The sequence below is a fragment of the Tachypleus tridentatus genome, chromosome 2, assembly GCF_004210375.1.
Source record: "Tachypleus tridentatus isolate NWPU-2018 chromosome 2, ASM421037v1, whole genome shotgun sequence".
Taxonomy (NCBI): Eukaryota; Metazoa; Arthropoda; class Merostomata; order Xiphosura; family Limulidae; genus Tachypleus; species Tachypleus tridentatus.
In genome coordinates this window covers 82,740,127-82,767,253 of record NC_134826.1, presented here as the reverse complement: position 1 = coordinate 82,767,253, position 27,127 = coordinate 82,740,127, and the positions used below count along the sequence as shown (strand labels likewise).

The 27,127-nt window shown below is 34.2% G+C and overlaps 1 protein-coding gene across 4 annotated transcripts; it reads left to right on the top strand.

The window, feature by feature from the left end:
- Window positions 1–560: 560 nt before the first annotated feature.
- On the top strand, window positions 561–21,373 carry LOC143244380 (transcription factor AP-4-like). Of its 4 annotated transcripts, none has more exons than XM_076488938.1 (5): window positions 561–818; window positions 2,764–2,929; window positions 16,133–16,304; window positions 17,415–17,623; window positions 18,290–21,372. In XM_076488938.1, the coding sequence occupies exons 1-5, from the start codon at window positions 730–732 to the stop codon at window positions 18,887–18,889; spliced, it is 1,236 nt and encodes a 411-aa protein (XP_076345053.1). In that variant the 5' UTR covers window positions 561–729; the 3' UTR covers window positions 18,890–21,372. The 4 variants fall into 4 exon arrangements, with proteins under 4 accessions (XP_076345053.1, XP_076345055.1, XP_076345052.1 ...); XM_076488940.1 differs by having other exon boundaries at window positions 17,412–17,623; window positions 18,293–21,372; XM_076488937.1 differs by having other exon boundaries at window positions 562–818; window positions 17,412–17,623; window positions 18,290–21,371.
- The last annotated feature ends 5,754 nt before the right edge of the window (window positions 21,374–27,127 follow it).

Below are 27,127 nucleotides of genomic sequence, written 5' to 3'. Positions count from 1 at the left end.
AAGGCGTGGGTTACTTGGTACCGGTATCGATTGACGCCAACACAAGAGGCAAAGCTAATCCATTCCTACTTTAACCGGCAAGCTGTAGTAAACTTACTATAGAGAATATGAAAGTAAGATAAATATTTCTTTAAAAATTGAAAACACAGTTAGAATATTTTCCAAAAAATATTAGATTGAAGTACATTTAAAGCTTATTGATAGGACTACTTGATATATTTTACTTTTAAATATGCTCTAAGTTAAATTTATATGTATAATATAACCCAATACTTCTATATTCTCCTAACAGCTACCCGCACACATGTTGTGAGTAATCACTACGCTTTCCCGCGCGTTCCGGGTAAAGACAGCTGATCAGTCATACGCTTTTCTTCCTACGATCAAAGAAATAGTTCGTAATTAGCTTATGTAATTCTTAAACACTTATGTCATTCACACTAAATAAAAATTAGTACTTTGGATATTTAATTATGTGTTTTTTATAAACTGTGATAGTATTTGTCTCAGATAAAAATAACTTATATTATCGTAAAATGCTATGCGAATAGAAAAACAACGGCACGCACCATGCTATTCCCGCCAAACGCGGTTGCTAAGACTCGGAAACAAGTTGGTCGGTCGTGATCCTAATTTAAAGGCTAAACTTATTTTTGGTTAGCATACTGCTAGTTAGTTAAAGCGTAAGCTACATTGTTTACATATTCTTATATTGTAAACCTTGAGAAAATGGCGTTATATCATCGAAACAGTGAGAAGAGGCGAATATTTAATGAACTGCGAAGACAACAAGAAGAAGTTATTGGAAGTTTATGCCGGTACGTTGTGAGCCAAACTTAGTAACTTGAGACTTAGTAATTGAGTATTGCTGCTTTTAAAAATAAAATATTATTATGAATATAAAAACAAGAAAAGCTTACTTTGTTTTGAAATCTTGTTTCATTTTATTGAATTCTGTGCCATCTTCAAAATAATACTTTATTAGACGATTTTTAAAGAAAATAGTTCAAGTGTTAGTGGGTAAATGAAATAAAGTAAACAAGAGGGGGGGACCTAAAGGATGAATTTATGTGAATTACTTAGGTTCTAAAAGTGAGAATAAGCTGGATTTGTTTTAAATATAATAATTCTAATTAAAACTGTCTTACAATGAAGGGCTGACATTAATGTTGGTCGAGACCTAACGTGTTGGTTGGTTAAATTTCAAGCTACTGTTAAATCAATGCTTATCACGGCTAACAAATTGTACATTAAACTATAGTAAAACATTTATGAAATTATTTTGAAGTTATTGTGGTCTGAAAATTTTATAATTTAACAGTTATGTATATGTATATATAATTTCGGGCATAATGTATATGTATATTAATTTCAACATTAATATACAAGCTTAATTCATGTCGGTTCAGAAATCCAACAAGTACATTTGTAGATTATAATATATCACTACCAAAGTTAATGTTACCTCTTAGCTTATTATTATTAGTTTTAGTTAACATATCTAGCAGATAGGGCAGATAATCGTTAACTATATGCGTAGAAATTTTTCACTCAATTTATGACTTTTATTAAATGTTGTGTAGTTAAATGAAAACGTTTTGCTGCGACTTAAGAATTATCAGTCATATTTCTACTACAGTATGGCTTTATCGTTAAATGGCTTTTCCAATGCCTTCTTCCATTGGCTACCACTCTTATGTACTACAAACTGTCGTCAGAAACCTTAGCGTACAAATGCTGCAGTCCAACCTTTTCCACTCAACGGAATAATGACAGAAAAACGTACAATGGCGACCGAGTATTTGGCATCGAGCCAAGTGCGTGAGATTCAAGGAAAGAGGTCGGCCGGTTGTCTGGTATTTTCTGTCTAGCATCTTGGAGAGAGCGCGCCTCGCGGGGAAAGACTGTGGCTAAAATCATCTGCGCAGTCAGACAGAGAATTATATAAAGGCTAAGGTTTCGGCTTTCTAGTTACTTGACTTTTTAAGGAAGCACAATGCACCAGCGAGATGTTATTTTGTGTTGGCTGAAATCCCAAAGCTACACACCTCATAAAACCTAATGTACGTGTGTTGTAAAGTAGCGAAAAATGGCAAATTTTTAGTTTTTTTCATTTGGACGAAAATTTATGTTTAGTTGAAGTAAATTATTCGTAGCGGTAGTAGAATGATTCGTTTTATGAACGTGAAGCAAGTATAGTCCAGTAATTAGCGTGCCGGACTATGGATCTCAGAGTCCATGATTCAAATCCAGTTGCCACACACACCCACACGCAAAAAAACCTGTATTTTGGGGCCGTGGCTATCGTACAAAAATGACGATCATTTCCCTCTGTTCGTTTAGAGTAGCCTAAGAATTGAAGGCGGTTCCTTCTCTCTAGTTTATCAGTTCAGACCTGGGGAAGATTAACCCAGATAAAAATTGTGTAGTTTTTCGCAAATGTTTGAAAGAAAAAAAAACAACTACAAAGGTTTATTATATAATAAATAATATTTTTATTAAGTGCAGTAGGTAAAAATGTACATTTAGACGAACATATTGTTTTGATAGGAGTTCTGAAACATAATGTTTTGTTTAGAAATGTTTTATCGATTTCTATCAAGCAGGTGGTTTGTGTAGAAAACAAGTAGTTCTATTGCTAATATTGTATCCGTAACTGTGGATATTTTAGGTTCCTATCTTGAAACTGTATTAGTGAGTGATAATAACTCATGGGTCTAAAGAAGTAGAAAAAAATTGATTCGTTGAAAATTTTCTGTTTAGACTAGGAAATAGACCTGTTTCACCTAAGACACAGATGGAACAAGAGAAGCGAATCCGTCGAGAAATAGCCAATAGTAACGAAAGGCGCAGAATGCAGAGTATAAATGCCGGGTTTCAAACCCTTCACTCTTTGTTGCCACACCACGAGGGAGAAAAACTGAGCAAGGTAACACAATAACCTTAGTCGTACCACTCTGTACTGTAAACATAAAACTTGAGCTGTTAGAATAAAAACGCCATGTCTCTATACAACCTGTTCTGTCACTCACAAGCATATTTTAAATCAATATCCTAATGTGTGTATCTTTCTATTCAAGTATAAGTGTGCATAAAAGCGAGCAGGTGTGATGTTATTGTTTCCCAAATTGTAGTATTTTCGGTCACAGTAGGAAATATTCTGTTTTCACTTTTTCCAAGGGTGTATGTATGTATTTGAAAAGGACAGCTGTGAAAAATCAAATACCCCTTTCTTGTTCGTAGGTCATGTTATTCTAAGAACTCATGAGCTAAGGAAAAAGCTATGTTTTTAATACATCTGCCATATGTTATGATTTAAAGTTTGAGTCTGTTGGTTGAGGTTCACATTCGCCAAGGTCACGTACAAAACAAATTTCCCGCCATTATTCTTTTATTGCATTCCAATTCGTAGTTCTACTGTGACTGCACCAACATACTTGGCACTGTGCCACATCAGATATATTTTGAAACATTAATCTGTTAGTTATTATGTGTGGAAAGAAAAATATCAAGGTAGATCTTTGAAATGCCTCTTAAGCAATTAAATACATTTCAAATTGTAGCATGTACAGAATAAACCATGTTATACACTACCTTAAGAAAGCCATGCGACGTCTCATACGCTAATACTATATATACGTTGAGTTTATTTCAACGTATTCAAAGCTCTTTTCTTTTTTGTTTTTTTTCCTTCTTGAGATGTTCATACATTACTTCTTGTTTGGCGTAAAATTCATTCATAACAGCATTCTACGCTATGGTAAATATTCCGGTGTGTTTTGTTTTATCAAGCAATACTTAGTAAATATTTCGTACAAGGTGATTATAGGTTCCATCTTAACGCCCTTTTATGTTTCTCTGCTTTGTTTTTTATGTCTTCTAGAACAGATAAGCAAATATTGACTAATATGCTTTTGTTGTTATAGTCTTCAAAACAACGTGGTTTACTGCCTTTGTAGCAGACACAGTTACTGTTTTACTTAAGAACTTTTTTTTTCGCTTGTGGAATAATATTTTAAAAAACTGCGTACGAAACAGAAGGTCATAAGATCGTGACTTTGGAATCTGAGGGCACGAATAAAACCAGCACAGAAAACATACATTCAGCTATATGAATCACGCTGTGTGACATACATTATTACACGTGTTTACAAGTCGAAATAAAAAGTAAGTACAACAAAGACGAAATATAATATGGGTCACGCGCGTGGCAGTTATATCCGGTGATGAACTTGTAGAAACAAGTGCCGATGATTGTGGCCGAAATTTCAGTATATTGGGCAAAACTAATTTTTATAACACGGTAAAAAATGTATAATTATCTGTTGTTGTTTTCTTATTTAAAGAAATAATAATATAGGAGAGAACTTATTACAACATACAGATAAGAAAACAGCGAACGCTACCCTTCATATTTTAATATATGTAATTGCACGTGTTGTGTGTACCGTTGACTACACGTGGTTGAGAATGCAGTTTTAAGGGGAACTTCCATTTAGAAACAGCTGGCAACTGTTTTGACGCGCTATATCTTTGGCACTATTATTAACTCGGAAGTTGTTTGTCTAACAACAAAATGTGTGTCGTACGAAAGATATTAGTAACGCGAGGGGTGGGGGCTCATTCAAACTTTCTCTCCACTCTAGGTTAATGTCCCCTTTTGTGAATATTTCATTATATCCGTACTTACTGGTTTATATTCTTTTGGTAAATTATTTTTTTATTTTGCTGCGTATATTGAATAAACACACCGTTAGTTAACATTTAATGGTAAAATAACGGAAGGTTATTTTCCGTTTGTATATACGGTGGACTCAGCAGATAGCCCGATGTAGTTTTGCTATATGAAAACACACACACACACACACACACACACCGTTTGTATATAAGCGGTATGTAATTTATTAATATATCAAAACATCTTATTTATCTAGTAGTTAGCTAAGTTTACCCAGTTATGAAACACACGGATAAACTCAAAACTCGCAAATCTAGGCCTTTTATGTTTTCGAAAGGAGATCTTACAAATATAGCCTGTAATTATAGGTCATTAGGAAATAAAAAGACGTAACTTTAATAATCTCTTACATGTGGTATTTGTGGCTATACGTAGCTTTATACGCATATTTAATGTTTGTATTATCAAACATGGAATTTCTTAGTCACATTTAAGGATGAAATTAACGCGAATAGGCACAGCTACGAAACCTCATCCGGGTACTTGTGCTTATCGCTGAAAGATAACGGATTCTTTCATCAGAGACAAAAGGCCATGAAGTAAATTTAAATTATATGCAACAAAGCGACGTTTCTTTTAACTCGACCAGAAACTTACTTCAGGGAGTATATATATATATATGAAAGCGACTTTGTATTGCGTGTTTTAGTCTCGCCTATTATTTATATGATTTTTAGCCGGTTTTTTTTAAACAAATGAACATTTATGTAATATTTTTATCACCCGAAGTGAAAAAAGAACTAAACAGTTGGTCCACTGTAGAATATCGAACACAGAATACAACGAAATGTTATAATATTATTTACATACTTACATTAATTTATTATATAGGGAAGTAAAACGAACTCACAATTCATAGGTAAAAAAAATTATATTTCAACTACAACTATTTATTTTAAAGTTTCTATCGTAATGGGGAAACAGAATACGCTACATAAGTTACCTTTTAACGGTAACTAATTTGTACTGGTGATGGTTTAACTTAAATCATCAGTTTATTATTGTTACATAGTTTGTTATTTAACAAACTAAACTACCATTTAATTATTTTGCATAGCTGATGGAAGATAAATCTACTGGTTTCGAATGAATAGTCTCTTCTAATACCCGAAGACACGTGCAAGTACATGATTGGTCTTTTGACATTCCATGAAATAATCCTGGAGTCTTAAGTCCTTCTCTGTTGGGAAGGTTCAACGCGATTCTACAACGTTCTTGTTACTACCGTGAAACTTTTTTTTAGCCGTAAGGCATGCGCAGGTGATGGTTGTCTTAAATTCTGATTCACATGTTTCCTTTTCACCGGAAGTCTTCTCAACTGGTGTCTTCTACTGCTAAAAAAGGAAATCTAATGTACCTTTTTTTGACAAGTATTCAAAGCACTGTCGAACCCTATCTACCTTGTGCGCGTGCACGTACCTGTACTCTCGTGCAGCTGAATATAGTTACGTGCTAAAATAGTGCTAAATGATAAAAAACGAGTAACAGAAGGCAGACAGACAGATGGTACCCCTTTTTTTTTTCTGCGTTCGTGTACTGAGATTTCTATCAAATAAGGTTTAAAATGTCTCGTTAACACGTCAGTTACTTTTTATGTTGGGAATTATTAAGCTTAAAGAGTGTTTATTTTTTGTTTTAGCCGAATAATGTATTATTGTAAATTAAATATTTTGTGTTGTAGTTTTAAATATTGGCTAGAGGGAGTTGCCGGTCTCAGTGATGAAATATTAGCAGAGTTATTATAAGTGTAAAGTTGGTTGAAAGTTAGTCAACAGAATAGGCAGGGTTTGTTCGTTTTTTGTTGTTTTCAAGATAGAGACGTAAAATCTGTATTTTTGTGAAATACTTAGATCTGTAATTGCTATCATGCTTAATGAGTTACTTTGTGGAAGTACGTTTATCTATTTTATTTTAGTAGTAAACGACATTTGTAACGGTCTCCCTCTAAAATCAGGGGTTCAATTTCCCTCGGTGGTCTCGGCAGATATCGTTATGTGGCTTTGCTATAAGAAAACACACACGTATTTGTAAAGTAGACCTACAACAACCTACGGTAGTGTACAAGTGTTGGAGTTTGTAGAAACGTTAAAGGAGAAAAATAAACTCATTCGTTATAGTGTACGTGGCTGGACATGGAATGATTTTCACTAAATAATTAAAAATGTTCCGCCATCGAAAGAAACGACATCATAATCGTACACAGTAGTATTACATTTCAACCTCCGGTCATATTGTTTTGCAGCTCTTTAAACAGTAGTTTATAGATAAAAAGAAATGTTAATCAACAAGAGTTACGACTCTTCTCTGACAACCCATATTTTTAACCTGCTGGGAGACACTTGTGCTCATTGTAGGCCTTCAGCCTCGAGACCCTATCATTGTTTACATCAACAATTGACTGCAGTAACTAGCTTGTATTATTTTTTACTCGTTTTCTGTCGTGTGACAAGTAGACTGGTAGAGCACAAAGACAAAAAGAATACGTCAACTTTTTAAAAAGTTTCTGAGCAGTTTAAAAAAATAGCGTTTTCAAACTCTCGAAACAAATTAAAACTATAAAGTACAAAACCGATTTCTTTTTTATAAGCGCTTAAGTTCAGTTTCTAACATCGGACTATCTGCTGTGTTCAATGTGAGAATCGAACCCTGGAATTGAGCGTTGTATGTCCGTAAATTAATCTCTGCCCGTCCGTCTCCCGAGGGAAAGGGGTCACTCGAATTTGAAAATTCTGTACAATATATCTACTTTTTGTCCATGGCCTAGTCAATAAAGTCGCGTGGTTGGTGACGTAATACGTTTTTAGATGACCTGACCTAAATATATGTAACCGCATACAGCAACAGTAGAAACATATGACACATTTGAGTACAAGACCTATTCCTAAAGTTTTTTTAACAGTCTGAGAAATTGAAGTGATGATAATACGTTAAAATGTTAAGGGGCGTTAAGGCTCACGTACAGATTGTGTAATTGCTCTATTTCAACCACCCACTTTCCGAAACTTGAAGGCTCCTCGAGTCGATTTGTTATTAAACGGAGCACATCAGTTAAAAGCGTAGAACACTAGAATGTTTATTTATTAATAAATAGTTAGTATTTAAGAATACAACTATAACTTTCAAAAACTGAATTTCCTGTAATGAAAAACCCTTCCAAAACATTATTACTTTTTACTGCTTTCTCAACTACACCAACCTGATAGGTGTCGCCCTTAGAAGATTTACAAGTCACTAATGATCTATTTTTACCGATGTTGGGTTGTATTTGGCATTGAATTTATGCACGAGTAAATAGAGTCATGGTTGAAGGAACGCGTCATGACACGTGGTGAGCCGTTGAACTTTGTTGTTTTTTTTTGTTTTTAAGATAGAAAATTCGTTAAATAACAATTTATTTTTATAAGATTTTTTATGCGTCGTTTTCACCTATTGCCTTCCAAAATAGTTTTTAACATTTTAATTTTTTTATTGAATGTTTTATGGAGAATGATTTGTTTATTTGTTTTTAAATTTCGCACAAATTTATATGTGGGGCATCTTTGCTAGCCGCCCCTAATTTAGACTAGAGGGAAGGTAAGCTAGTCATCACCGCCCATCGCCAACTTTTGGGGTATTCGTTTAATAACGAATAATGGGATTGATCGTCATATTGTAAAGCCCCACGGCTGAAATGACGAGTGTTTGGTATGACGGGATTGGAATCCGCTATCCTCGGGTTACGAGTCGAGTGCCTTAACCACCTGACCAATTTAACCAAACGATATCAGTAGACGGTTTAAGCGAATAAAAATAATTGAGTTCCACTACTGACGTCTTGTGCCATCTTTCAGGACAATTATGAAAAATGCAAGTCTAAGTAGGATCTACAACGAATCAAGAAACATCTGAATTTTAGTCTTAACCAGTTTTCAGGTATCAAAGAACATGCCTCGAAACAGTGGTGAGGCCCTCGATGGAAGATGGTTTCAAGATTATAATTCGAGATACAGACGGAAATGAGTACGAGGATGAAATAAAGTGTTAATAAACGTACACAAAAAGCAAGATAGAGTAAGAAAGAAGTAACATCTCGGAATTACTGTATTCTCAAACGTTTTTTTTTTTCCCTTGTTTTGAAACTATAACTGGTAAGTTAAAAAAATTGCATGTACGTATTTAACGAACAGTGAGAAGAAAACACAATAATATTCATAAGTAAGTTTTATTGTTTGTTAACTATTGTGCATACGTATACGAGTGTTGTGTGTGTAATATATACTATTGTTAGTCGTTATAAGACTTGATCCTCTCACACCAGGTTAACGAAACTTGTCAATCCCACGAAACAGATCAAACAAGTATGTGTGGGGGGGGGGTCAAGTAATATAGGGAGCGTGCTTTGGTTTAGAACGCGTTGAAACCGAAAGTTTAAGTGTTTACGCGCACGTGCGTGTCTCTTCTTGACCCAAAGTACGACAATGAAAGAAGGCGCGGGAGGGGGGGGGGCATATGCAGTCGAGTGTGAACACAATGTATTTTCCACAGTTTTTCGTAATATTTGGAATTTCAAGTTTGTTCTATGATTCTAAGGCTGAGGAGCAACGTTTAATTACCGAGACAACGGATAATTTTTAATTCGGGGCGGATTGATTTGGTGCGAAAATGAGAAACAAACGAAATAAAAAATAAATTTGTTTTAGTAAACAATACAAACACTTTAGTTGTTTATGTACATCTTTCCTTTTGATTAAAAGGGGCTGCTTTTCCTTTCTTTTTTTAAGTCGTAAACTGTGTTTTTGCACGAGACTTCGTTGTCGGTGTAAATGTTTGAAACGTTAGTTCAAACCTTTTTCGTGGTTTACTGTAATGATATTGTAAAATCAAACACTAAAATTATAGATTTCCAATAAAAACAATAGAAATTGTACATAAAGAGCTTGTTCTTTAACCTTCGTACACCCCTCCCCCCAGTGGCACAGTGCTATGTTTGTGGATTTACAACGTTAGAAAGTGGGTTTCGGTAGCCATGGTGGGGCCATTGTGTTGCTTCGTGTTCGTAACTTCAAACACACGCAGCCAATTTTTGATCGTAAATTCTAATTTTGTTTTTCTAAGTGGAATTTCAGTAGTTTAAAATTATTCATTTGTATTTAGTTCAGTAATAAATATATTAGTTTGTTATAACTTAAAAAACAAGCCGAAACAAAAACAAATTAAACAAAATACGCTGCATCAACTGAAAAGATCCCAGGCTACAAGCTACAATATATATTTTAATTTTTTTGTAATTGTTTACGGTTTACAAGCAACTGAATTTCTTCCGGTTAGTTTAATCAAGTATCGAGTTGTTGCTTGTAATTAAGCACAAAGCTGCATAAATAGTTGTCTGTGCGCTGCTCATCTATCTTGCCCCCAACTGGAAGATGAGAAACATAATTCTTCATAAATTCAGTGTATGTAAATATTTTTTACTCAATTCACAATTTCACACTATCTTGTAAAGTACATTTAATTCTATTGTGTTTCATATGTCTTGGGATTAGTAGTGTCTTCCCTTATAACATCATGTATTTTTGCGTCTAGTATCGAATATCAAATAACCAAAATAGTTTCTCTTCTCTCAACCGGAGACCCGGCGGTTAAGGCACTCGACTTGTAATCTGAGGGCCGCGGGTTCGAATCCCCGTCACAATAAATATGCTCACCCTTTCAGCCGTGGGGGCGTTATAATGTTACGGCCAATCCCACTTTTTTGTTGGTAAAAAAAGTAGCCCAAGAGTTGACGGTAGGTGGTATTGACTAACTCTCTTCTCTCTAGTCTTACACTGCTAAATTACGGACGGTTAGCACAGATAGTCCTCGTATAGCTTTGCGCGAAATTCAAATTCAAAACCCTCAACCGGAAAAGTTGGGAACCATTGGTTTCACTTGTTTATTGCTACTTTTCTATGTAACTCTTCCTGTGCCCGAGTTATTTTTAGATGCATAGTACAAACCAAAACCCGCAAATTCTATTATTTAATTTCTTAACTTTAAATTGGTAAACTTTATGGTGGTATTCTAACACTCGTATATATGTGGTCATGACATTGGTAGAGTTAAGCCAGCACCTGAGAGGAAGACAAACTTATCTAGGGTTATTCCCATTAATATTTGGGTGAATTTTAAATAGTTTGCATCATACACCAGAGCTCTTCCCATGCAGTCTTTGGACAGGATCATTCCTATGCACTGTTTAGAGATAGCCCTTCCCCTAGACTCTTTAATGTACAGGTGTAATGCGATAAAGAAAACCAGCACAATAACTGTTTTCTTATCAACAAGGTGTTCCACGTTGTAAATTTGTTTCTACCTTTGGTTAAAATCAAAGGGGGAGGGGCAAGCTGCTGATTTCCCTAATCAATTGAACACATGTGAGGCGAACATCACAATACGTGTACCTTATCCATAATGGTAGATAGAGGTTACAAGCTATTTGAAATGTCTTTATTGTGCAATATATCTTTTTTTTTTGTCGTATTTTTGAATTGTTATATTCAAGGGGCCAATCAACAGATTTCTTGTGTGTGTGTTTAATTAACCGAACTTGCATATTACAACAAAAAAAAATCTTTACTGGAAGTTTGTGGTAAACGTTTTATGCCACTTAAACAAAACGGTAGTTTTACGAATACGCTGTTGTTTTTAAGATGTTCAATGTTGTATGACACAAATTTGTGTAAATCGATAAGCCTACGTCACGTGCCACCAAGGTAACTATTCCAGCTGTTGTTGTTTAGAGTTGTCGGTGCAGTTAGAAAATTGTTTTAATTAAACAGCGCTCAATAAGCGTTGTACTTAAATATAATATATAGATAAATAAAATTTAGGCTAAATATGATATGTCTTCCGTTTCTGTAAGTGAAATATTATTGGTTGTTGTTGTTTGGCTCACTGCTAGTTTAATCACCAACATGTTAATATTTGCAGCATGTGGAATTGTCACGTGATCCCATTGCCGTATTGTGACTAGAACTGAAATACTAACTTAACGAGTTGTATAACGAACCGGTGAGGTTAGAGTGCTTTTGTATCGTAGGTTTAGTTTCATGGGTAGCGAGTGTTGTTTTTTTTCATGTAGTTTGTGTTGCCATTGTAATAATAAAATAAATAATGCTATGTTATTAGTTCTCACCCTAAAAATCTGATTTGTAAATAAATTAAACAAAAATATTATTATAATTGACATAATTTAACTCATTCATACCCTAATTGTTGGTCATGACAATACACGGTGTACTTGTAGACACACACAAAGTATAAGGTCGTTGTATTCTTAATGGTTTTATCAAAATGTGTAAATACTTCCAGATATGCACTACAAATCTTGCGAGGTAATATCGTTGTGAATGTCAGTATTGTTTGATATTATAACTGTCGTGTGGTTATCGAAACGTCCATTTCACCTTTTAGATTGTTGAGTGCCAGTGTAAAGTTTCTACTTTTCTGTTCAGAATCACTTGTACGTGCAGTGATATAAAAGGTTGAACGTACTCGCTGGAAGATTTAACATTTTCAAACAACTTGAAAATATTGTTTGTGTATTAAGTATTAAAAACCTTTAAAAATTCAGGAGCTATAGTTTAAACTAATAATAATACTCTTAAAATGTCTTTTTTTTTTTGGTAGTGGTTACAAACGCGCGCGCGTCTATAAAGAAGTGCGTGCCTCAGTCAGTGATGTTTCTCTTTAAATACCCCACCTATGGCTTATTTGATTAACTTCGGTTCATATCATATAATTTTGTGTATGTATTTCGTCTTGTTGTAGTGTACATTTCTAAACAGTGTAGTTTGTTTGACTTTCAAAACCAGCAATAACACTTTGGATAAAGGAACGAATGATATTATTCACCGAATAATTACAGTAAACAATGATTTACTACAGTTTTGGGGAATAGGGTAAAATTCAGGATGCTGTAATCAATACAATTGTATGGCAAACTTAACATACTTTCCATAAAAGGGTCATAAAAGGCATCGAATTTCATCTAAGAACTATTTATCAGTGCGGACGTAGAAAATCGTACGTTTAGACGAAGGATAGATCAGCTCGTAATTTGTTTTCATAGTTTTCTCTTACATCTATTTTGCACTTAATAAAGTAGACCAAATGAAGGTGGAAAACCTAACTAATATATTTATTTTTGTCTTTTACAGTAATTTATGTATTTATTTTAACTTACTGACACACACTCCGGCTGATTTTCCAAAAGTAATAATGAGCAGCTGTCGTGCCGATTTATTCCTGTGATTCACGTGATGAGTGGACGTGATAATGCACAGAGAACGTGACCTGCTCCTACTTTCTTCCCCCATTCCTCCTACTAGAAAGAAATATGCACGGAGTCAGCATGGCATCGAATTGCATCCAAATTTGGTGATGAAAGGTCACGAGCTAGTTCGCCCTTTCCATCTGTTACGGCGTTTCTATGGTCATACTACGTCATCCTGTTTCGTCATCGGTCAAAATTAGTACGTTGTTTTGTACTTCTGTAAATAATATTAATAGACAATTCTGTTTTTGGCTTGTGGAATGGGTGTTAAGTCGTCGACGTATATCTATATAGTAGCGCCATCTACTTGTTAGATTAACATTTATACTCATGAGGCAAATCATTAGATACATTAGCTGTGTATTTATTCAGGAAGTTTTGATCGATATAATTACCCCCTAGCTGATTAAAAAATAACATACGGCATATAATATGGGTGAACTAACTTTATTCATTGGCTGGATGGTAGCGCTTAGCGCCAGACTCAATCAACCATTTTGTCTGAGAACCCATGCAGTTAGTTTGTGAAAATGAAGAAAAAGTTTCAGTTGTGTTTTGTTTATGAAAAGTATGCGGTTGTAGAAATAGTCTCTTCAACGTTCGGATGTTGCTTTAAAATTATTATCTCGAGTTACGAAAGTGCATTTGGATTTTGAAATAAAAGAAATATAAACACGAGTGTGAAACTAAAGATATTTGAAGTATAATATAAAGCACTTACGACAGTTTAACAGTTGAATCTAATCGAAAATTTTGTTTCTTTTTTAATAAACATGTTTGGATGCCTTAAATATTCAAGTGAAACAGAAATGTGTGGAAAATTACTTAAAACATTATCTACCTACATTTTAAAAAATAAAGTACTTTAAGATTGCTTTGAATTGTAAACATAACGTAACGTATCTGCTGATATGGTGAGTCAAATAGTAAACAAAGATTTGCTGTAAACATAACGTAACGTATCTGCTGATATGGTGAGTAAAATAGTAAACAAAGATTTGCTGTAAACATAACGTAACGTATCTGCTGATATGGTGAGTAAAATAGTAAACAAAGATTTGCTGTAAACATAACGTAACGTATCTGCTGATATGGTGAGTAAAATAGTAAACAAAGATTTGCTGTAAACATAACGTAACGTATCTGCTGATATGGTGAGTAAAATAGTAAACAAAGATTTGCTGTAAACATAACGTAACGTATCTGCTGATATGGTGAGTAAAATAGTAAACAAAGATTTGCTGTAAACATAACGTAACGTATCTGCTGATATGGTGAGTAAAATAGTAAACAAAGATTTGCTGTAAACATAACGTAACGTATCTGCTGATATGGTGAGTAAAATAGTAAACAAAGATTTGCTGTAAACATAACGTAACGTATCTGCTGATATGGTGAGTAAAATAGTAAACAAAGATTTGCTGTAAACATAACGTAACGTATCTGCTGATATGGTGAGTAAAATAGTAAACAAAGATTTGCTGTAAACATAACGTAACGTATCTGCTGATATGGTGAGTAAAATAGTAAACAAAGATTTGCAGTTCACGAACTTCCAGTAACATCCTAAAATCAATGGCCAAAGGACGTTCTGTATCACAACAATTCCATTCTACCAAATACTGTATTTAAGTCCTTTGTCTTCTTGTGCTCTTTGAACATGGTTCTGAAACAAGCGTGGGAGGAGTTTTGATAAGACTGATCGTGCTCTTTCTTCAATAGACAACAATGCATCAATCGTGACTACCTGGTTGGACACGGTCAAAATTTGGGTAAATAGTTCTCAGTGTATTGTGTGATATAAAATATACAAAATACAGTAAATTCAATATTTACATGTATTCATATCTGTATAACATTACAGAGGAGACGAAAAAAAAGTATATTAAAATCATTTCATCCACACATTCTTGAAGGTTCCTACTGTTGAAAGTTTGTTTGTTTGTTTAGAATTAAGCACAAAGCTACACAATTGTTGAAAGTTTCATCCACACATTCTTGAAGGCTCCTGTTGAGGTTTCATCCACAAGTTGTGGCCTGGCATGGCCAGGTGGCTAAAGCACTCGACTGATAATCTGAGGGTCGCAGGTTCGAATTCCCATCGCACCAAACATACTCACCCTTTCAGCCGTGGGGACATTATAATGTGACGGTCAATCCTACTATTCGTTGGTAAAAGAGTTGGCGGTGGGTAGTGATGACTAGCTGTCTTTCCTCTAGTCTTACATTGCTAAATTAGGGACAATTAGTGCAGATAGCGGTCGCGTAGCTTTGTTCGAAATTCAGAAACAAACAATCAATCCACATATTGTTGAAGGTTCCTACTACTGAAAGTTTTCGCTTATCAGGCAGGGTAAGTTTCAACAATCATACAGTGTAAAGTGTTAAAGTAAAACATGTAACTCATTAGGCTAAAGAAAGAATGTTGAAGGTATCGTCCTAGTATTATAAGCTCTATAGTAGTACTTTTGTTTTTAATCCAGTTGTCAGTTCATTGAACTTTTCAATTTAACATTTGTTTTTTGAAGGGAAATTTGTAAAAATTCCTTGCAAATTCACCGTAAGATCACAAAAATGTATTTTGGTTTGGTTTGAATTTTGCTACACGAAAGCCATCTGTGCTAGTCATCACCACTCGCCGCCAACTCTTGGGCTACTCTTTAAACCAAGAATAGTGGGATTCACCATTACATTCTAACGCCCCCACGGCTGAAAGGACGAGCATGTTTGGTGTGACAGGGATTTGAACTCGCGAACCTCAAATTACGAGTGAGTGCTTTAACCACGTGACCATGCCGGAACCCAGAAACGTTATATGTTGCAGAAATGCTGTGTAAAATGATCATATACTGACAAAGTGAAATCAATAGCTCTGGACGTTACTTTTTATAATTGCATAAATCTGTAATAAAAACAAATATCTTATAAATGAGAGTTTCTGTAAGAATTTCGTTTAAAAAGGAAAGAAAAGAAACCCTAATCTTTGAGTGACCTATACAGTAACCAAGTGTTCCTTTGGCCTTTACTATCTAGGCTACTATATTATCCAGTATTTGCTATACGTATTAAAATATCGACCTATATTCTTATCTGTTATTCAGGCTGCCATATTACAACAAACTGCAGAATATATCTATCAGTTGGAACAGGAGAAAGCCAGATTGTTAGCCCAGAACTGTCAGCTGAAAAGGCTACTCAGCTCTCAGATGAACATGGATAGCGATGGAAATAGTTTGGATTCGCCTCTACCAAAACGCAAGAAGACTGAAACAGGTAACCTTATGACATAAGAATAATCCAAAAGTTAGATTCATTTGTTTTTGAATTTTGCACAAAGCTATTCGAGGGTTATCTGTATTATCCATCCCTAATTTGTCAGTGTAGGACTAGAGGGAAGGCAGCTGTTAGTCATCACCACCCACTGCCAACTCTTGGGCTACTTTTTTACCAACAAATATTGTAATTTACCATAACATTATAATGCCCCCACAGCTGAAAGGATGAGCATGTTTGGTGTGATGGGGATTAGAACATGTGATCTTCAGAGTATGAATTAAGAGCCCTAACCACTTGGCCAAGCCAGGCCGCAAAAGCTAGACTAGGAGTACTAGCATATTCTTAAAGCTGTCGTGAAGTTATTGGGTAATGTTGGAAACCATTGTTTTTCATGTAGCTAATAGTGAAAGTAAAAATTCTACCCAGTTTTTTATCATACATCTTTCAAATTGGACTGTGTTTATTAAACCACAGATTAAGAGAAATCTATAACTAAATACATCACTAACTTTTCTCCATCTTCAAATTGGAGAAATAATTAAATTAAACAACTCTATTCTGAAAGTCAATAAAGTGATATATTTATTTATTTCAGTTTTTTAAACAGGTTACCTTACCCTGTCAGATAAGTACTAAATTAATTTCAGGTTATTTTTAATTTTAATTTAACTTTTAACATCAGAATAAAGTCGTCTGTTGATTTTGGCTCTCAGCAACCATGATTAACAACCTGCATCTGGGCAAAATTAGTTTTAGGTAAAGTAATTTTGTGTTCCAAATAAACAAAATAGAAAAAAAAGGTGATTTCTTTTCCACTTGCAAACTAAAATGTTATATTTAACTTTCATGTGAATTACTTTTTATAAACAAAGAAAGTTATGAATGTGGTATCTCAGGAAATTCAGAGTTATTTTATATTAACATTCAAAAGTGAACAAATTGGAAATGCTAAATATTCAACAAATGTTCATTTGATAACATTTATTTTGTTCTAGAAATAAACATACCACTTGAGTGCTAACTATAACTAGTGGATATTTGTTATTATTAAGCAAGTGAATTATATATAAGATTTAAAGTAACTGACCCCAGTTATTTCTACAGTAGAATCTTCAGATGAAGGAATAGGAAACATGAGTCCGACAGGTGACACTGATAATGCACCAGAAGAGATGAAAAGAGAAATGGTTGATTTGCGAGTCCAGCTAGACAGGGAACGCAAGCTGCGAATGATGCTTGAAGAACAAACACAAAACTTAGAAACCCTCGTTTATCCTGGTCAAGCTCAAGGCATTGACACTCATGATACAGTAGAGGTTAATATGGTTTTATTTTGTTATGATTAATTCCCAAGTATATTGTATGGTTTATTTGTGAACTATGATCAGTTTATTATGAATAAACTTTATATTTGTGTTTAAATATATGCACTTATTCATTTAAAAACAAAGTTAGGCTTTTCAGATTAAAAATAATTTTTTTTAAATCCCCGAACATCAAGGAAAAATATACTACAGGTTTATTTCATTTATGAAGAAGTTTGTTTGTTTATAGCCGAGCATAAAGCTATGCATAGGCTATCCATGCTGCTTCCATCATGGTGATGTGAAACTGGTTTATGGACAAGTTAATGTTAGGACGCCATTAAACTGAGAGAGTATTGTATTGAGTCTGTTGTTTATACATCTGAGTTACTTCAATAACATAGTATATTACTTGAACTTGTATTTTGGGACCTGCTGTTTATGTTTTTGGTTATCTGTAGAGCAGTATAAGCTATTGTGGAGAAAAACATTCCTTGAAAGTTTTCTTAGTCTACTAATTTTTGTTTTTTTCTGTGATATAGTTTTAAATCCAAAGAGAAACCTTCATCTCAGTTTAGAACTGTTATGATAAAGTGATAATTTTATGCTGTTTATTCCAGTAAAATGTTTACCTTAAATCTTAACTGTTATTAATACTTTGATTTTTCTTTTTTCCAGCAGTCATCATCAACACAGTACTCGTTTATCTGTGCCGAAGGTAATTTTTCCACTCCAATTATTGAACTAAAACAAAGTCGGGGCAACTCGTCGGAGAGTCCCATGCTTCTTTCCAAAAGATCTTACTATCGTGTGGACCTTCCTGAAGATTTGTCAGGGAAACCCCCAACTGTAATAGAATCAACATCTTTATCACAGTTGGATATTTTTGATCCTTCTGCTAGAACCTCAAAAACAACTTCAAACACCACTGAACTTTGTATTTCATCTCCAAGTCCAACCAGGGCTGAAGAGTCTGCTACAGATATTAAACCATCTCAACCCTACCCAGCAAGCAGCACTTCTCGTCAAAACTTGGAGACTATTGTGGAAGCCATTCGACATGTAGAAGGTGACCACATGTTTCAGGATGATCCTGAACCTCTGAAAAATCTTCAGTCTCAGAGAACAGTATTTGATGATGTTTCTTCTTCTGAAATTAAGCCAGCATATTATCATCTGCATCAGAGAGATGGCATCAACAACGTTCACCACCAGGTTATTCACTGTTCTTCTGTAACACAAGCACGACCAGGTGTAATTGTTAGCAATCATTCATAATTGCCATTTTGTTCCCATGCTTAATACCCTTGAGTCCCGTTTGTAATATTTTTCCTCTTGTAATAATATTTGTCATCTGTATAATTTCCCAAACCTAGGAGATTGTGTTAATTTTTGGTGCCTTTTCTTGGCTCATATATTTGGTAAAAGTGTAATGGTTTTGTAAAAAAGAAAAAGAAAAAAAAACAACATTTGTATTATATTACCATTTTGTATCCGTATTTTTTTTCACATATTTTAAGATGCTTATTATATTTACAACACTGTTGCAAATGTACACAGAAAATATATTTATGAAGGATTTTTTTTTTTATTCACAAGTCATATTTTCTGCAAAATACTCTTTCTTAGTTCTTATGTGAGAGTACAATCAGGATACATATAAGTAAACAACAAAATCACAAACTTTTATAAACAGATTTGTTAATGCCCAACATTTTGGTCAACGTTTATCTTGGGGACTAAATGCATAAAAGTTTCTTTAATTTAGCCCTTTAGAAAGATTAAAAGTCAAAATATTGGACACTTACACAAGTTTATTTATCTGTTTGATATAAAAGCATTGCCATGTTGTTTCCTAGACATTTATTTATTATAAAAACACTACTCATCATGGTGACTGAATGAGAACTATTTTGTTCAAACTTTATTGTATTCATCTCTTTATTAAAGTAGATAAACTGGCCATTAAGACCCTAGTTCCAAAATATACTGTGTACACTTTGCAAGAATGTTGAAGAGTATATAAAGTAAAGCTTAAATCTATATGATGCCTCATCTAGGTTGTGCATAGTTCATTGATAGAGTTGGCTTTTTGTGTAGTGTGCTTGACTGTGGAAAAAATGCTAGAGAATAAAGTGTCTAAGTTATGAATTCCAATCAAAATATGTTTGAAGTATCGTCTATGTGGTGTATTGCTTGTTTCTCGTATATGTTAAGGTACATAAAAATGTATATAAGTGAATATCTTTTTTCGATTGTCATTCTATTATAATATTTCTATGTAAGTTAGTGGATGTAAACAGTGAAAATCTTAATATCTGTTGCATGTTGACGTTACCATTTCAACTTTGCCTTATACGTTTTGTTCTAATGTCTAAACCAAGTTCAGTTAGTATATAAGATGTGATTATCCAACTTATTGTATATACTGTACATGTATACATCATTTATGGGCATATTCAAACAAACAAGAAGACCTATTCAATACTTTGTTGAGTAGAAAGACCAGAAACTTAGGACTGACTCCATCAACTTTGGTATGGGGACAATTGGACTGTGACTAATAGGTTGCTTAGTAGTTTAAAGTTTAAGTAAGTGTGGTTCGTTATAAAGCCCAACAAGAGTAAGGAAGGATGAAGCCAATTTGTTGAAATGCATAATAAAAGTACAGGTACTTTTAATCCTGTATCTGAATTGAAAATGATTTTATATTTGTTCCTAAAAAATTGCAAGGTATTAGGTCCAGAGGGATTTTGAATGCATATAATCAAAATTAGAAATAAAATGTTAAATCCTATAGTCTATAATTTCAATATATATATCTACAGTTTTTGTAGCTTGGGTGTTTCTTGCAAGTATGTCTGGGTAAAAATATTTAGGTTTTGTAAAATTGACAGAAAATTATTTTGAAATATCTTTGACTTGTTCCATTCTAGCATTCTGTTATTTTTAATTTATAGTTTAACTTATGTTCTAAGTGTTTTTAGAGTTTGAGTTTCAATGGAAGATATCAGACAAACTAAAACTGAAACATTCCATACATTCAGTCTTTTTAAACAAATTAAACATTAATTGAGAAAGAAAAACATTCAAATTTGAAATATTGTTACAGTTACTTTAACAGAATTATGAGCAGTAATTGAAGTGTTTTTATTATAAAAACAACAGTTCTTAAGCAAAAGTTATAAGAATATTATATGGGCTCAAATAATTTTCCTGTTTTTATTTATGATCAGTAGTGTTTTATATAGACCGTGCAGTTTTCTTTTCCATATAATGTAATATAATGGCGGAAAATATTAAAGATTTCACTTGCTATGTGATCTCATTTCTTACATGTTTAAACCTAAATTTCTTTCAATACAGTAAAATACAGTTTCAGTTTGGTTCAATAATTACTTACAGCTAATAGTTTGACTCTTCAGTATAGCTACTTCATCCATCCCCTATATTAAACTGCTGATTCAGGGTGAAGGCTTTCCCAGTGACACAGCAGTATTTCTGCTGGCTTAAAAGGTAGAATCTGGGTTTCAATACCATGGTGGGCAGAGCACAGATAGCCCATTGCGAAGCTTTGTGCTTAAATACAAACAAACCTTTAAAATGAATTGTTAAATAATCAAATATGCATACTATATCTGAGTTTTTGTTTATTCCTTTTTCAGTTTAGTGCCTCTTAAGAATTAATTTAGCAATAAAATAAATATATTTGTTGTTTATTTTCAATTCGTGCTGTCTTACAAATAAATAAAAACGTAATAAAACTGATTTCTTCCGGATTTAGTAGGAGACTTTTTTTTTGTTTTAACATTTGGTGTATTTCGGTATTTGTAGATTTTCGGAACACTGGAGTTAAAATGTTATAATAGTGTAGATTTCTACTTGTATATAAAAGAGCAGAGGTGAGAATCGTATAATGTTAACTGAGTGGTTTACTGGTGTAAAGTTTATTTTTGAAATTAAGATTAAAGCTACACAATGGGCAATCTGTACTCTGCCAACCACAGGTTTTGAAACCTGGTTTCTAGCGATGTGAGTTCGCTGGTGTTAAGAAGAAAATAATGATTTAAATGTGTTGTTTTTAAAAGATGCAAAAAATCCTTCAACTAAATATTTAGCTATAAATTCCCCCCAAATTATTTAAAACCATGAAAATAACTTTTGTTTTGTAAGACCAGTCAGATTTAGTTGTCTTTAATTAAAAACAAAACTTCACAATGGGCGTTTGGATTGTGGCCAGCAGGGGTTTCGACAGCCTGTCTTTAGTATTGTTAGTCCACTGAGAGATAGCTTTGTTTAGCTTACCATGCACAAGTTGACACCATTACCTCTGAAAAGATTTGGTATATCTAGATAAAACTAAATTTAATTCAAGAGCAATGATGGCGTATATCCACAAAGTAACAGGAGATTTGTTCAGGATATTTATTACGTCATTCTCTTTCAAACATGGAAGAGGGCGTAACTGCAAGATATCCCCTAATCTGCCATTGAAGGACATTGTTATCAACATTTTTGCACAATGTACAGCATTACAGAAATACCTCTACCCACGGGAAGGACAAGTGTCCCTTTGAGGTGAAGGAATGCCATCCAGAAACGAGACGGACTTAACGGCTTTTTCAGCCATGTATTGCATAAAACCTGAACATATAAAGAACAAAACTGTGTTACAAAAAGAGAAATAAATGTTATATTTGTAATTCATCCACTCTTCTTTACCCTGTTTTAGGCTTGCATTCAAACCAGCAAATAATTCTAACTTATGTTTTTGTTTGTTTTTTAATTTCGCACAAAGCTACTCGAGAGCTATCTGTGCTAATTCCAACTTAATATCAATAAACTTCAAGCTTACATTTCTTAGTCGTGGAAACAGACAATAGAAAAATAACAATCCTTGAACAAAAGAAATTCTATACAAATTACACTTTGCAAAAATACATTTTAGACCAGTTAATCCCGTGATACCTACAAAAATTAGGCCTTTAACAATGGACCTACAGACAATACAAAAAGTAAATCCTCTTAACACCGAAACAACGCGTAGGGCCCGGCATGGCCTAGCGCGTTAAGGCGTGAACTTCGTAATCTGATGGTCGCGGGTTTTCGCCCTAGTCGCGCCAAACATGCTCGCCCTCCCAGCCGTGGGGGGCGTTATAATGTGACGGTCAATCCCACTATTCGTTGGTAAAAGAGTAGCCCAAGAGTTGGCGGTGGGTGGTGATGACTAGCTGCCTTCCCTCTAGTCTTACACTGCTAAATTAGGGACGGCTAGCACAAATAGCCCTCGAGTAGCTTTGTGCGAAATTCCAAAAAACAAACAAACCGAAACTACGCATAATAACAAATAAATGCTTTAAGACCACAGTAAAATGTTTAAAACAAATTAAAATCCTTCCAACTAAAAAGCGCACAAAATTGAAAAAAGTCAACCCATTCATAAAGAACACAATGAAATATACTCCATATATACCAAACTTATTATTGAACTGATAATGTAAAAGATATGCATTATTTCACAGATGTTTAGAGGGCGCTTGACTCGCAATCTGATGTTCGCGAATTCGAATCCACATCACACCATGTCAGGATCATAGTGTAATCATGTACGTGAATAATATGCCTCTAAAAAATCCAACTAATGGATACTAATCACAGTTTGCAGACGATGTAGCAATCTGTAAAAGTGCACCAATAGCAGCCATAAACATACAACCGCAATTAAATAGAATAAGTTAATATTGCCAAAAATATAGAATAAAAATAAACACAACTAGTAGTATTCACTAAGTTAACTAAACATAAAAAAGCACAACCACAGATCTATATGAATTGAGAACTGCTACATCAGTAAAATGTTTGGGACTTACGTTTGACTCAAAACTCCAATGAAATCTTTGGTCCACAGGCCTGTGCTTCACCGTTACCTTAATTGCTACGCCGCCTCTTGTTTTCAGTTCCAAGATAATGGTCAACATGCTAACCCTTGAACTAAGGTTCATTCCTTTCATTACCTTCTGGTTCTTACATAAAAAGAGCTTGGTTACAATAGAAAGGGAATAGGGGCAATACTCCAAAAGCTTCTTCATATACGCACTGTTTTAGGTTAGGCTTAAAATTTACGTTGTCTTTCTTTGGGGTTTCTTTTTAATTATAAAATTGGTAGTAGCTTTAGTGTCGAGTTAGCAGAGTCAAAGGGGATATATTTACTGGGATTATATAATTATTTGGGGGAGAATATTCTCCTCAAATTATATACTTTGATAATGTGTAATCATATGATTCAAATGTAACATGCTTAGTTAAAAGCCACAATGAATGGGATAAACATTTCGATTTTTTTTTTTTTTTTTATATTAGAGAAACTGGGTTCGACACATCCTCTACTGTTCTCAAGTTATCATCTAGCAGGAAAACTTGACAACAATGCCAACATAATCCCAGTATTTCAAATTCCCTTAAGGATAGAGGAGGTCAGAAAGCTGTTTAACTTAAATTTATTTTGGATTTGTTGAAATTAGACAGGCTATTGATTAAGCAGCTTTCAACAGTTTTTATTTTTAGGTAAATACACATTTGTTTATAGCAAAATGACTGTTGACTTCAAATTTATATAATAGCCAGAATCTCTGATGTAAACGGAAATGTCACTGCTTCCATACTTAATATACTTTTAAGTTTCAGAAATTTTTGTGTCAGTGTTTCTTCCGGATTAATGTATTTAGCCTGCCTCATAGGATTGACACTATATAATATAAACATCTAACAAAGGTTAGTGAGAAACTCCTTTACTTTGTAAACAAAACTTCCTATTACATCTTTTTAATCTCCATCCATTAAAGCAAAGCTCATTACAATAGGGCTGAATGGAGGTTTCACTAAGAACATCTGATATATCATGAGACCTACCAGTGTTCTGGCTACTTCTGTATCACTCAGGATCTTCACTCTCATACTTATATGTCAAAAAGCGCATATCAAGACCTTACCAGCCCTGTTGCACTGTCTAGGATAACATCAATGTAGATATATTATCAGTATATAAGTTATAGGAGAACATTCATTCAGTGGATATCAGTATGGTTGCATTGGAACACTAGGATATGTGAGAAAGTTATTTAACCATCAAGTGGATTTGAATCTGATGTTTCATAGGTGTCCGGGTATGATGGTGTATTTGAGATAAAATAACTGTAACAATTATCACAAGCTTCCTTCTGTCTTCCAAGGCACTCGAAGGTACCACTTTATCGTGCATAGTGAACAGAAACTGTCTCAGTAACGGTTGGAATGTCTTTCACTCTCACGTGAAGCTACGTCATTTTGCTTAGTAGCCTTTACAAAAACTGTTCTACAAAGGTATATTCCCAATCTGTTGAGGCCATTGATGGCTAAGTTTTATCATGCAATAAATACAATTCATCAACATAAATGATAAAGTTTTCATTTTCGAAGCCTTTAATCTAGCCTGTTTGATCGCTTTGTCTTCTGTTGGGTTAAACCTCTAATAGAACTCAGTAATGATTATCTTACGCTACCATAGTTAATCCTCATATAAATATTAAATAGAGTCTAGAGTAGAGCCACCTACATTCAAGAACAGGTATTGCATAGCCATTGCACATAGTCGAGTGAATGAAATGTTTTAGAAAACGGTCTAAACCTTCTTTAACTGTGTCTATATGAATATCAATAACGTGATCTGCTTCGCCTATATCTGCAGGATCTTTGATCATGGTCAGGAAATTTCCTTCCTGAATTTCTGCCCATCACCTGACTGACAAGGCTTTTACATTGTTGGCCAAGTGTAGTGAAGTCTCTGTGACTCTGTTGCTCTGGTAAATGGTAGCTTTCTGATCTAAGGTAGCAGAGCAATAATGTGTCCTAGACCAGAATTTATCAACTTTTTTTATTGCAATGACTAACTAGATACCTATTTAAACTGTTTGAACTGTTAAAATGCAAGTACAATGAAATCCCATTACAATTTACACGTGAATATTCTGCCAGTTATTTTTTGTTTTGTGAAATCTCACAGACAGGCTAGTTGTGACAGATAAGTGTTTAATCGTATGTGGATTGCTGTTTGAAAAACACTGCTCTAGGCAGCTTATTTGTCAATTCTACTTGACACCAAGCTCCTCCGTGGGTCATGTTTACATCAATAGTATACCTCTCAGGTCAGGAAGGATCACAAACAGCCTCATGGTCCATTTACTTTGCCATTTGGTACCCATTGTCTCAGCTGCTAGTGAAAATGCTCTTGTTAGCAGACATTTTCTACCACTCTTTCTTTCTGATATTCTCGATTAGCTTCGATCAAAGCTTTGATGCAGTACTCTAAGTGATGTAAGTGCGGGAATCCCGTACAGACTACCTCACCCAGTCTTAGACATAGCAAATACTACACCAATATGACACTTTTCACTTGTCGTTTTTTCTTTGCACTCAGATAATTCTTCAGAAAAATAGTGTGGACAGCCATGTTGGTGAACCAGATATCAGTTGCTCTTCCTTCTGAGTCATTGATTGTAATGAAACAGAATTCGTAGAAGTTCACATCATTACCGAGAGTTCCACACACAGAAAATGACTTCTCCTTGACCCAACAACTTTCTCAGATAACCATCTTTCCTTGGTGACCAACTCTTTCTCTTTATTTTGGAAAATGTTATTTCATTAACTGTCACGTCTTTTTGAATTTCATTACACAAGAGAAACAGTTAATGGCAGTACACATTTCAGCAGATATAGAAAAACACTCCACAGTATAGTACCAAAATTTTTTCCCATTTACTCAGTGTGGTAAACTTGAGTTAATCCTTGAGTTATCAGATAGGGTCCACTTAGTAATTACAGATTTAGTCAAGATACTGTTCATGAAGTAACGTTAAGTATCTTATTAAATTATTCGTGTTGAGAATGGACATAAAGGGAAATACGAAAATGAACAATTTTATTATAACACTAAATGTAAACACGAAGTGTGTACTTGCTGTTCACTTACTCTGGACGACTGCTTTTACTAACTCCAAATAGCCCCCCGCTAGTACAGCGGTTTGTCGTCCACGGATTTATAACGCTAAAATCAGGGGTTCGTTTCCCGTCGGTGGGCTCGGCAGATAGCCCAATGTGGCTTTGCTATAAGAAAAACACACACAGTTCCAAATAATCTATTTAAATTAAGTATCAATTCAGCTGGCTAGATGAAGACGAAATTCCTGAATACAATATTCAAGTTCACAAGAAATGTTGCATTTACCCACAGCGACTAACAATACCTTTGTGAAAGATTATTCTCATTATAATATAGCTAAGGCTGCGAGCTCTAGTTATCACATGAATGACACTGCAATTCAAAAAACTTGTAAAATGAGCAGTTCTGCAATAATATTTTCCTTCATTCCAGGGAAGAACAAGTATTGTACACTTGAGAATAACAAAGGCAGATAGAACGAAATCAACCTAAAGGCTTTTTGGAATACTTATTATGTGGAACCTGAATATGTACAAAAT

Excerpts from the sequence above, each read along its gene's own strand:
- LOC143244380 (XM_076488937.1), top strand. The coding sequence starts at position 730 with ATGGCGTTATATCATCGAAACAGTGAGAAGAGGCGAATATTTAATGAA. Across the intron at positions 2,930-16,132 it reads AGGGAGAAAAACTGAGCAAG|GCTGCCATATTACAACAAAC; the intron begins GTAACACAATAA and ends TCTGTTATTCAG. Across the intron at positions 16,305-17,411 it reads ACGCAAGAAGACTGAAACAG|TAGAATCTTCAGATGAAGGA; the intron begins GTAACCTTATGA and ends TTATTTCTACAG.